Below are 12959 nucleotides of genomic sequence, written 5' to 3'. Positions count from 1 at the left end.
TCAAAATTACAACAAAACCATGTGGAGTTTTTTTTAAATAGTTTTCGTTAGCACAGATCCATGTTGACAATTGACGCTGGAGGACTTAATAGCTAATCTGGATGTTCTAGGTGCATGATTTCCTTGGTCAAGTTTGATTGTGGGTATTGCACTGTACATGAAAAATAATCCCTTTTGTGGCAGAAAGTTTACATCGCTGCTGCTGACCTCACACTTAAGACAGGGTGGCAGATTTGGTTTGTGACTCTAGGATTTGATTATCTCGATACAGCTCTGCCACATTAACACCAGGCCATATCAATAACCTAGAGTTCATTTATTTTAATTTCACATATCCATGGATGTTACTGTAAGTCTGCATAAGGTGGAGATGTAGTAAGCCATATTATCAAATATTTTGTTTATTCAGGAAAATTGCTTAATTCATCTTTTACCAATGTTGCCTGGCCCCCACTTAAAACAATTACTACATTTTTCCCTTTGAGGTTTGGTATCTTGTTTCCAGAAATAGCTGCAAAGGCTGCTGCTCCTGCTGGTTCCACAACAATGCCAGCTGTGTACAGTGTGGAGACTGTAGCTTTAATTTCATCATCTTTGACAAGAACAATTTCTTCTACATACTGTTGGCAAATTTGAAATGTGCTGGCACCTAGAACAGAGAGAATAACTTAGTGAAACATTACATCTATTAAAGCATTGTGCAACTATTCAGCAACAATTATGGAAGAACAGAAGGATCTTTGACTTTACAAGGAGCATAACTGTGGTTGCCTGTGTATCCAGCTAATCCCTCTTTGGTGGCTGCATTGGCCAATGTGAAAGTCAAGGCAATATAACAGATGTTTCTGGAATGGCAAAATTTGCAGAAAACCACCACAGGAATAACATTTCAAGTCACAAACAGATTGAGACTGTAAAGGTACTGCTTTATTTTGGGCAATGTATTTGCTGATAAATTTTGCTCAAAACTTGGGACAGTTTTTAAAAAAAATTGTTCAGAAACAAGATTAGGCTGTAACAATACATTCACCTGCAAAAGGAGGAGCCAGTCCTGTTGCAGTACTTTTTGCATCCATATATACTGGATTCTTCTCAATAAAGCTTTTGTACATGGTGCAGGCTCTTAACAGTAACAGGTAGTACAAGCATTGTTAATGAATCAAATATTTAAACATAATATTAAATATGAAAAAAATGATGAGGTAAATTACACATGCTCCAAAATAATTGCTGATAAGCATACTGAATCCGAGGTTTAGTACAAACCACTACTGGCAGCTTCTAGGTGCATTACTTCAGACGCCTTCAGGTCCACAATTCCTGATAACGCAGGCTATAATGTGAAGTTTTTGTCCCTGTCCCTGCTAGAATCAATAAGCTTAAACATGTTTGCTCTATAACTGAATACCAGCATGCTTTATGGACTTCAGTAATTGGGAGACTGTTTATGTGAAACACGCTAAATATAAATATTATAGGAAAATTTTGTTACCCCCTTCTGGTCCCACTCCATATATCCTAGTGCTGTTATAGTTTGAAAGTTTAATGGCAGCAGCTACACCAGCCAATAGCCCTCAACCTCCACAGCACAGGACTACAACATCTGGGTTAGGGATGACCTCAAGGATTTCCAGACCGACTATTGTAAATATGAAGAGAAAGCTGGAAATCACTGTTACAAAGTTCATGGATTCCTTAATACTATCTATGTCCATTTTGTTTCCTCAGTCAACATGATTACATTAGTAATACTGTTTAAACATTTGGATCTGTAAATGTAAAAACAAAAAAACAAAACAAAAAAAAACATTCAAACATTAAGTATGTTTTCTTAAAAATATAATCAGTGCTAAATTATCTTATTCTGTAAAACAAAAATGTAAAACATGTTTATACATATACATAAATACAATATACTAGGATTGTATAAAACAAAATATGTTCTAAATGTTTCACATGTTCTTTTATGTTCCAACAACTTAATCATGTAAAGACTAGCTACCCTTTGTGTAATTTGTATATTTTTTTTATTGTACTTCCCATGTCCAGCAATTAGATCTGTGTCATCATAGGACTGCAGGAAAGTCATATTATCCTCCTGCACGCAAAGCTCAACAGCAGACAATAACAACGTAGTTGGCATGCGTTCCATCTCAACTCCAAAGCTCTGAAATTTGTTTATATAAAAAAAATGGAAGACTCATTAACAAAACCATGCACATAGAAACTGCACAACTAAGTGCTACAATGAAAAAGCCCTCCTGATTTACAGCAATATGAATTACAGACGATACTAAAACATCTGTTAAAGAAACAAAAAAAAGCAAATGAAAAAGGTACTGAATAATTGTAATGGCTGATATCTCAGTTGAGTTATTTTTAACGATTTAGTAGTAATAAGCTAAACTGAGTAATAAACTAATCCATGCTGTCAAGTGTATTTTTAAAACATATCCCATTAGCTGCAAGGATTAGCAGTAATAACAGCAAGTTACAGTGACAGCTGACTGCTGTACAATCCTACAAATATGATGACTTAGATAATGTTAATACCCTAAATATAACCCTATACAGGCTTTTAAAAAATGGGAAATGTAGAATTTGTTAAAAATACTCCTCAGGCTCATTATTGTAGACATAAAGCAGCCTTGAGCTTACAACTAGTAAAGGCCATCTAATGTACAGTACAAAGTTCCCTAACTGTTATTTAGACTTTTGCTGGAAAGATAACAAAATGGGCACTGGTATAAGATATGCACAGCAAAAACATTTAAGACATGAATTATTGATTTATACTAAGTTTAATCAAGTCTCAAAATGTACACCAATAGAATAAAATAGCACTACATTGCTTGGGTCCAGATGAACCTTTTAGCGTAAGGATGGTCTACTCTGTTTACTGCATTAATACAGTATTCCTGTAATAATAACAGTCTTCTTTACATCCATATTTAAATCATCATCATCATCATCATCATCATCATCATCATCATCATACAATTCAAATAAACATTATTTTAAGAAGACAGCCAGAATCTACCAAATAAAAACAACAACAACAACAAAAACAGGGCCACTAAATAGAATAAGTTGATGCATAGAAACATAACAATCAATGTTTGATAAATTATTATTTAAAAAATACCATACAACAGACAATGAACAAAAGTAAAAGGCAATTAAAAACTCACAGCAGACATGACAGGATGATGATATACATTTCCCAGGCGCTTATGCAGCCGCTAGCGTTGCTTACATTCGACAATATACTTCGGCATCTGCTAAACCAGGGGTTGCCAAACTGTGGTCTGCGATAGCAACAACTTTCTATTTTATATATATATATATATATATATATATATATATATATATATATATATATATATATATATATATATATATATATATATATAATTTGTGGTTTTTCTTAAGAAGTGCAAATAGTGGGCCAGAGTGCCTAATGCAGCTGAACAGGTGGGCCTCTGGTAAAAAAGAAAAAAAAAAGTTTCCCCTGTTTTAGATAGCATCTATACCGTTGTACGAGTGAAAGTGTTTCAAGGTTTAAAATAAACGTACTTGGTGTCTTGTCCCGTGACAACTGAATTACGCTTGACGAGAAGGGGAAGACCACTTTTTGTGCGCACACGAACTTGATGCCGCGCTGTCAGCCAGATTTTGTACTCTAAAGTTTTGGCTGCAGGGGAAATCGAGTAAATATTTTTGGAGGGCTATAACTCAGAGCTCCACAGAATAATTGCAAACATATTTTAAAGGACAATACAAAGGAAACAGTGTACCTTTTTTGTAATAACTTATTGTAACAAAATAAATATATACAATTTCACAAAATTAAGCTGTTCCTAGATCACAGCCACCGTTAGTCCAATGAGAACTCATGTTTTTTTATTTTTTTATTTTTAACAGAAATCAATTGAAGAGCACACATTCATCTTAAATTAAATATAGCTATTGACTTTAGTTTAATCAGTGTATAACCACGAAGGTGTATGGTAGGAACACAAAAAAACTCAAAATGCATGCGGTACTTAAAATTCTGGAAAGGCGTTTCCCTTGGAACACATTTTGTAGCTGGACCACTAAATGACATCTACCCAGTTGATGTAGTTGTGCTTAATTATGTGATTTTTGTCATTTAGTTGGTTGTATTTGTGTTTCTTTGAATACTTTTTACATTATGCAGGCAGTGAGACATGTTGTTTGCGCTATGTCTGGTGGAGTGGACAGCTCTGTAGCAGCGCTACTGCTCAAACGAAGAGGTGAGGGGTACAAAAAACGGTGATACTGAGGGGCAAATACAGTGATATCTTAACAATTACGTAAATAGAGTTGTTTATTTAATTAAGTTTAGTTATATTTGTGATCGTTAATAACGTATCTATTATGTAATTATAAACACATTTTCACCAATAATCGTATTATAATCACAACACGTTTAAACAGTTTTGAAATATCTGTCATTGTTTTCGAAAGGTTTGGATTTGGTTATGTGGTCATTTTAATTTGTATGTTTAGGTACTTCCAGAAAGAAAAATATGCATCTGTTTTAGGTTACCGGGTAACTGGTGTGTTTATGAGGAATTGGGACTCGCTGGATGAACATGGTGTGTGTACCTCAGAGAAAGACTGTGAAGATGCTTATAAAGTCTGTCACATGTTGGATATCCCCTTTCACCACGTCTCTTATGTCAAAGAGTACTGGCACGAAGTTTTCAGGTATACAGACTTTCCTTAGTGCAACATATATTCCACTAACTGTTCAATAAACCTGTAATTGCACAGGGTTCGTTTAAAACATGAACACTTAGAACCCTATATACCAAACACAATAAAATAAAAACCAGTCTGTGTTTAGAAGTAGAACACCGTCTTGGGCGTTCTCTGTCGTTTGAAAATCACCATATTGTCCATGTCGCATAGTATTATCTTAGGTTCCTAATCTCTCCTCCCCTACCCATTAAATAACAGAATATAAGTACCGTCCTCAAAAATAAGGAATACATGCTTTCTCAAATTTTAAGGAAGATACTAATGCCTGTAGGATTTGTACTGGCACAAAGGCAGCAGATTTTGCTGTGATCAGTAGAAGCACAAAACATATTCTTTTTTGGCTGTTCCTATTTCCCTTTCTCTGTTTTAGGGCTATATATATATATATATATATATATATATATATATATATATATTCTTCAGCTCTGATGTTAAACTAGTCGCCTTTTGGGGTTTCTTACAGGCAAGTACAAAGTGTACTATTACAAAGATACCCCAAGGTTGATACCAGTAGATTCTCTATTGGCTCTAGTCGCTCGTAATTTTAAATATGTATTTGGGGGACATAATAGTCTTACATTGTGTGGAGGACGACTTTATGTATGTGTTAATATTGTTAGAATTCTAGAGTTTCAGAAATCTGTTCTTATAATGCCAGAATAAATATAAAAATATTATAGCTCTAGGTATGTTTTTCAATGTAATTTCTTTATTCTCCTTGCATTTCATATCATATTTGTTATATCGACATGAGAAGGAGCATTTAAGTTTACAAAACCAGGGAAGCCGAAATACCACCAGTCAGAGCTAGATGGCAGTAAAAACGTTTAGGACAATTACAACTCACTTTACCCCTCTCACAAAAGTTATCAACGAATAAAAAACAAACAAACCAAAAAAATAACCTCAGTTGTTAGATTAAAATGTGCTTCCATGAGATCTATGAGGAAGTTATCAATAAATCAAAATTCCACATTAATTACAAACTGACATATTAAATACTGTGAGATATTGATCATTACTGTATATCTTTCTTATTTCAGTAACTTATTAAAGGAATATGAAAAGGGAAGGACTCCAAATCCTGATATACTATGTAATAAACATATTAAATTTAACTACTTCTTCCAATATGCAGTCGGCAGCTTGGGTAGGTAACCTGCTATATTTTAGTTAAATATCTTATTTAGCGTCTGTGAAATTAATGCTAACAATACAACATTTAATTACTGTAGATTTTTTTTTTCGAGGAGTGAAAAAACAAGTTCAGGCAGTGTTTGAACTTAATATTTATTTTGAGGATCTACTTCCATGACATAATCTTGCTTTATTAACTGTTTGAATAAAGTCTGATTTTAACATTGCATGCATTGGAGAGTTTACTAACTGGACGGAGGACAGCATAACAACAAAGTAGTTAATAGAAGCTGTTAGTCAGAACATTTGTGAAACTTCTGCTGTTAAACAGTTTTTATTTGCAATATTATTTATACATTTGTGTTGTTAACCGGGACAGGAGCTGATGCCATGGCTACAGGTCACTATGCAAGAACTTCCCAAGAAGATGAAGAAACTTTCCAACAGAGACCTACCCCACGTCCTCAAACACTTTTCCGAAACAGATTTGAAATTAGAAATCGTAAGCAAAGTAACAAGTTTCCAAACATTTCACTATAAACTTCTGCCATGTTATCCTTTTCCTTAAGGGACAGGCACCTATAATAAACTCTGATAGTAAAAATCATCAAAATGTGCACTCAGGAATAATGGTGCATGTATATCAAAAATTGTTTATAAGTAGAGTAAACTAGAATTGTATACTCTTAAAAACTCGTATGTCTAGTTGTAAACATAATTAACCTTTTAGCAACAGACATGTTATTGTTAACTATCGTTAACCTTTGCCAATCTTATCTGATGTTTCAGCTGTAAGACTACATCAGGGCGCTGATCGTTTTAAAGACCAGACGTTCTTCCTCAGCCAGATACCCCAGGATGCATTGAAGAGGACTCTCTTCCCATTAGGAGAGCTCACTAAAGATTTTGTGAAGAAGATTGCAGCAGAGGCAGGTTTCAAGCATGTGCTCAAAAGGAAAGAGGTATTTATTTATGCTAAGAACGCTTTGTCCTTTGTGTATTTATTCTTCTCAAACTTACTTGCTGACTGTCATTTTCTTCTTCTCCACACTTCCACTGTGCTTCTTTCTGTTCCTTATTTCCCAGGAGTTGATGAGCCAGTTACTTAATACACCAAGGTATTTAGTGCAGATACCAAAACAATATCTCAAATATCTAATTGGCTGATTCATACTAATATAAACGGTACTCAAGTTGTCTGTATTTCAGCTCTCAATTCTTTCAGCTTCAATTTCAGTCATTATTGTCTGGTCTAATTGGTACGACATGTACATGAATGGCTATTTGTCTTCTGACTTTGTTTCAGTTATGTTTTAATCGAAATATTTTTCTTTGTTGCTCCTTTTGAAAATACTGTATCTTCAAGGTGTACAAGTTCTATTGCATTTTATAGCTTGTATTTCCTGTTACATTATTTGAATTTCTATTATGCTTCATTCCATCTTACAAAAAACACTGGCTTTGGGTTTATTGTCACACTAGGTCATAGTCAGTTTTTTAAATCCTACTGCTAATATCTTCTTTTTCGTATAGAGCATGGGAATCTGTTTTATAGGAGAAAGACATTTTGAAAAGTTTATTCTTGAGGTAAGTAACATTTTATTATCGCTATATTGTGGAAATATGTAATGCTTGTGGACATGTTTATCTACTCATTATCTTTGGGGCACTTTATTATTATTATTATTATTATTATTATTATTATTATTACATCCAGCGTATTGCTTTGAGTGTTGTCCAAAGCAGATCTGGCCTTCTGTATTTTATTTAGATAGAATCTGGGGCCGATTTTAAAATTAACTTTTTGTTTTAGTATTTAGACCCTCATCCTGGAAACTTTGTATCTGTAGAAGACGGGAAGATCATGGGGACTCACAAAGGTAAGTCAACGATTTCCTTGCAGTGCAAGAAAAAGGTTTTAAACAGTCAGAAAATATGTTTTTTTATTAGGATCAGATTTTCTTTATATCAGGGGTGGACTAATTGCAAAGGTTTTTGAACAGGAAAGCTAACAATATTGTATGATAGTCTCCGGTAGCTTTATCATACTGAACCTCCTGCTGTGCATCAGCACACCATTAAATCAATTATAACACATCCTTATCTTGTATTATAAACCAAGAATTACCGTCCTTAAAGTGAATGCAGTAATACAGATTAAGTAATATGTTTATTTCATTTCTAATATGGAAAGTTTTTGTTGTGTTTCCTTCCTGCTTTGACTGATACTGTTTTCTTTGCTCTCTGGAGGCTGGTTTACATTTACCTTGGGGCAAAGAGCCAGAATAGGTGGGCAGAGAGATGCTTGGTTTGTTGTGGATAAGAATATAACAACAGGCGATGTCTTTGTGGTAAGCTTGGTATTGTTATTAGCACATTGTAATTATTATTATTGTTATTTTTATCTAGCACTGTCAACTGGTGAAGCATTTTAAACCTCCAAATTGTTGCCGAAAAGCATTTCAGTCATATCAACCAAATTCACAGCCAGATGTATTGGTTTTAGAAAAAATGATCAGTTATTTTGAAGGAATCTGTTTTCTAAACTCTGTCTATTTTTTTTTTTTTTTTTTTACCAACCACAAATATGGTTTTGCTTAGTATGTTTAATGAAAATGTCATCATAGTCATGAAGGATTGATTCCTGTATCTGTTTTCCTACCAATGTTACTATTTTAAAATGATGTCTGATGCACAGGTTGTACATTTGGAGGAAATGTTTTTTTAGCATTGTGTATAATGTTTTTTAATTAATCTTTGCTAGGCACCGACCACAAATCACCCAGCTTTGTTCAGAGACACTTTACGCACAGACAGGTTTCACTGGATTGCTGAGGAACCCCCTGCTGAACTTATAAAAAATAAAATGATGGAATGCAATTTCCGTTTCCTGCACCAGATGCCACTTGGTAAGAGACAGTCCCTTCACCCACTCATTCGTTTAATCTGCTACTACTAAAGTATTTTCCTAACAAGAATGCACTAGATGTACACACAATTCTGGTTAATCCTAGATATATTTTACATGTTACATATGACAAATAACACACATTGTGTATAGTATTATCACTTAAAGACTTTGCTTAAATATTTTAATGTGTTTTTTATTTTATTTATTTAATTTACATTTTTTGTATTTTTTTTTTTCCCCCAGAACCATGCACAGTAACTCTTAACATGGACGGTTCAGTTTGGGTGACACTTGCTAAGCCAGTCAGAGCTCTAACACCTGGACAGGTAGATATATGAATACAAACTGCCTTTACTCCACTCAAGAAAATCATTACTTAAAATGAACAAACCACTGTGGTGGTAAAAACTGTTGCTGTTATTGTAAAATTATGAAACAATGGACAATACTACCTTTCAGAAACTAAATAATAAGTCTGGAATAATACATGCTTTTTAAAGTGCATTTACTGTATTTCAATGGCACTGTAATTGACTTTAAAGATCAACATAATATTATAAAATATGGTATAGTGATCCATCATATTAATTTTCAATAATGTTTTTCATACCAGTAATTTCCATTAGCGTATGCAGTCCAGCAATCATTTTGTGAGTCTGTCATTCTTACCTACAGGCATATACCACTGTGGCTTCACAATTAAAGAGATTAAGGCAGTTTTTGCCAGTTGCATTTGTACTTTTTTTTTCTGAAGTGATCCGCTAAGTAGCTGCCAAGATGGACATCTTTTGGCTTTGCTTGTTCTGCTTGGCAACAATACAAAACCTACTGAAAAAAGGCTTTGGCAACTGACAGTACAAAAGCAACATTTTTTGGTTACTGCTCCTTGTTAACAAAGGCTCAGTGTGCTCCAATACAGCCTCTAGCTGTTTTTGTTTTATTCTTGTGCCAGTCTCAGCTACTAGACTCATCCCTCAACATGCAGGACCAAGGGTTGATGGGACCTTTCTGTTTGTCTTTCAGTTTGCTGTGTTTTACAAGGGTGACGAGTGCCTTGGAAGTGGAAAAATCATCCGACTCGGCCCTTCAATGTACACCTTGCATCAGGGGCAAGAGAGAATGAAAGTGGCAGAAACAGCCCCAGCTAAAACAGACCATAGTTCGAAACCAGCAAGATGATCATAACATCATAATACTAATAATATAATTAACTTAATAATATTCATATTAAAAAAAACAAACATCTTGGGTCAATTGCAGAATACCAGTGATTTAATCTACATCAAGTAGACTAAAATGTGGACTAGAAAATCCTTCAAATCTTTACTAACTTTATCCTGATTGCAGCGTTGCCAAACACATGATCCCGGTAATTGCTTTAACTGATCGGAACAAGTTGAACAAGTTAGACCGATAATGGGGACTAACCTCCTGCTATGGCCAGAAGTTTTGCATTGTCCTATAGAATTAACCAATTTTGCTTCATAAAGTCAAATGAAACCGGCGGAATAATGTTATGTTAATATATTAAATTACATACTGCTGTGTAGTTTTCCATATACTTAACAAAAAACTGACACGTTGAAAAATGTGACATTTTGAAATCTAGCATGAAACACTAATCGTAATTAAATTGGATACAACTCTGGGAATGGTTGCCATTGCTATTTGTCTTTTAATTTGGATGTCACTTCGTTTAATTGGGATACAGTATTTTCAAACGATGAACAAAGATCGCTTTTCAGAGCAAGACAGGTTCGCGTAGCACAGTGCAGTGAGTAAGTAAGTACGTGATTATGCTTGTGACTTGCGTAAATTAAGTAAACCACGTAGAACTCTTAGGAGCTGAAATCTCCTGTGGTTACTCAGGCTGCTGTTGCAAAGACAGTTGGCATGTCAACATCGCAGATGCCTCGCCTTGTGATAAGATGTGATTTTATTATTTTTTATTTCATGTAGAAATAAAAAAAACAGCGATTCATTTTGTTTAGGAAAAAAAAAAAGTATTTAACATTTAATCATAGTGTGATGTGATTTCATTCTTTTTCTTTTCATTTAGAAAAAAAAAGGTGTGACTAAAGTTGTCTCAAATGCCTCTCGTTTAATTGGGACAGCCGCTTCTTCAGGATATTTTTACTTCTCTAGGGGTGTTCCGATAAAGCGGCGCCGACTGTACTATTGTGGCTTCCGGTAGTCTTTTGTAATATCATTTTGTAGTTTGTTTGATTACATGATGTTAAATAAAAGGTCTAAATTATGTTCATATATTTATTTATTTTTAATGATGTCTCAATCCTAAAATTCTAGGTGAATCAAAACATTTGGCCATAGCTGTATAAACCCTTCTTTACTAATCTGATATGTGGAATTCAGTGTCAGATAAATATATAATGGTATCCCTGTACAAAAAGAAAGACATTTTTATTACATCAAACATATTTAAGTAAAAATAAATGTCTATAAAACTGAAAATGCTTTGGTATACTCAAATGTATTCATTTGTTTTTTTTCCCTGCAGTATTCTTCTGATGTAATCAGGAAATGAATCTGTATGCAGTTTAATGCTGTATCAGTATAACATTTAAAATGTAATCTTAATGTTGCCATCTCATTTGTCAAGAAAGCAATTTTGTATTGTATTGCAAATATGCCTCTAAATCAATTTGATATACTGTATTTATATATATATATATATATATTTTTTATATATATATATATATATATATACAAAGTGCCTGGCAAAAGTATTCAGACCCCTGACCAATTCTCTCATATTACTTAATTACAAATGGTACATTGAAATTTCGTTCTGTTTGATATTTTATTTTAAAACAATGAAACTCAAAATCAACTGAAATATCTTGCTTATCAAAATTTTTTTAAAATAAGCATCGGAGTAATTGAAGGAAGAACCACTCAGAATGATTGTAAAGTACTCTAATATATACATATTTTTCTCGTAGGACTCGTTTAATTGTTTTTCATAATAAAATAGGATATGGTTTTAAATGTAGGTCAAAATTACACCATAGAAACAAAAAATGCACTTGAATTAAGTTATTTTAAGGCGAGCCATGATGATAAAAAATAACCTAAACATTTTCAGAAAGGGGAAACTGAGAATTAGGTTGCTAAATGCTTTTTTTATTTTTTTATTTTTTATTTAGACCAATGTCAGCTGCTTTTCCAAAAGAGGCACATTAAATTGCTGTTTATCACATAAAATCATAGAGTAACTTGTTTAAAAAAATACTTCTGGAAGTAACTTAATTGATTAATAGGTGCTTTGGTGTTCTGCCTAGCAAATATTAATTATATTAGAAGCCTGCATACTAAAGAGATACTGCACCACTCCCTTTTCTGAAACTGAAGCTTTTGTGAGTAAAATGCATGCTGATTTACATTTTCCAGGTCATTTCTCAGTCAAGTAGGGCACTTGAAAACCTAGACTTCTTGGAGAGGTGCCACATATCTGGTAGACTTGTTTAAAAAAAATGCAATTTGAGAGAATGGGCAGAAAATGATACTTAATAATACTGTTTTAGTGATTTCAGTTGGTGGAGTATACTTATTAAAATAAATAGTTCATAATCTTTTTTTCAGTTGGGTTTACAGTGTAAGTACATTGTCTAGATATGTTGCTGTCTGTGGTACTCATGATTCTTTCCATTCATTTGATTCCTGGACCTTGTTTCAACTATCTCTACAGTTAATGAACTGACCAGTCTAGAGCAGGGCTTCCCAACAATGGTCCTGGGGACCCACTGTGTCTGCTGGTTTTCATTTCAGCTGAGCTCTCAATTACTTAACTTAACCTTTAATTGAAAAAATAATTTGTTTGATTTTACCTTTTTACTTGTTTTCAACTCTTAAACAGTTGCAGGTTTCAAGTTAGCTATACCATTTTATAAGTAACTTGAACTCTGCAACTTTTTAGGAGCTGAGAACAATTAAAAAGGTCTAATTAAGCACATTCTTAGTTATACTAAGGGTTTAGTTAAGTAATTGAGAGCTCAGTTGGAACGAAAACCAGAAGACATTTGGGGTCCCTGGGACCAGGATTGGGAAACCCTGCCATAATTAACCAGTTCTTAATTGTTTTTATTGCCAGCAATTTGGCTGA

General features: G+C 33.7%; 2 protein-coding genes across 5 annotated transcripts; one reads left to right on the top strand and one right to left on the bottom strand.

The window, feature by feature from the left end:
• Positions 1-95: 95 nt before the first annotated feature.
• On the bottom strand, positions 96-3324 carry srr (serine racemase). Its single transcript, XM_034025436.3, is given in 4 exon segments — positions 96-649; positions 1031-1120; positions 1493-2167; positions 3192-3324. Coding segments are annotated over 3 exon segments (561 nt in total). The 5' UTR covers positions 1716-2167; positions 3192-3324; the 3' UTR covers positions 96-401.
• A 751-nt stretch (positions 3325-4075) lies between these two features.
• trmu (tRNA 5-methylaminomethyl-2-thiouridylate methyltransferase) lies at positions 4076-12758 on the top strand. 4 transcript variants are annotated; one of them, XM_034027227.2, is made up of 11 exons: positions 4076-4277; positions 4534-4734; positions 5832-5938; positions 6305-6427; positions 6715-6887; positions 7459-7512; positions 7739-7805; positions 8176-8276; positions 8690-8834; positions 9080-9162; positions 9860-12745. In XM_034027227.2, exons 2-11 carry the CDS (start codon positions 4592-4594, stop codon positions 10013-10015), a joined length of 1152 nt encoding a protein of 383 aa, XP_033883118.2. In that variant the 5' UTR covers positions 4076-4277; positions 4534-4591; the 3' UTR covers positions 10016-12745. The 4 variants fall into 4 exon arrangements, with proteins under 4 accessions (XP_033883118.2, XP_033883117.2, XP_058883164.1 ...); XM_034027226.2 differs by having other exon boundaries at positions 4569-4734; positions 9860-12743; XM_059027181.1 differs by lacking the exons at positions 4076-4277; positions 5832-5938 and having other exon boundaries at positions 4645-4734; positions 9860-12748.
• Positions 12759-12959: the final 201 nt, after the last annotated feature.

The sequence above is a fragment of the Acipenser ruthenus genome, chromosome 7 (assembly GCF_902713425.1).
Source record: "Acipenser ruthenus chromosome 7, fAciRut3.2 maternal haplotype, whole genome shotgun sequence".
In the NCBI taxonomy this organism is placed as follows: domain Eukaryota; kingdom Metazoa; phylum Chordata; class Actinopteri; order Acipenseriformes; family Acipenseridae; genus Acipenser; species Acipenser ruthenus.
The sequence above is the reverse complement of the archived record's forward strand: the minus strand, read 5'-3'. Positions and strand labels throughout refer to the sequence as shown.

Bases quoted from the DNA above. Each gene is read 5' to 3' on its own strand.
- trmu (XM_034027226.2), top strand. From the start codon at position 4,196: ATGCAGGCAGTGAGACATGTTGTTTGCGCTATGTCTGGTGGAGTGGAC. The intron at 4,278-4,568 runs GTGAGGGGTACA...CATCTGTTTTAG, and splicing joins GCTACTGCTCAAACGAAGAG to GTTACCGGGTAACTGGTGTG. The intron at 9,163-9,859 runs GTAGATATATGA...TTTGTCTTTCAG, and splicing joins GAGCTCTAACACCTGGACAG to TTTGCTGTGTTTTACAAGGG.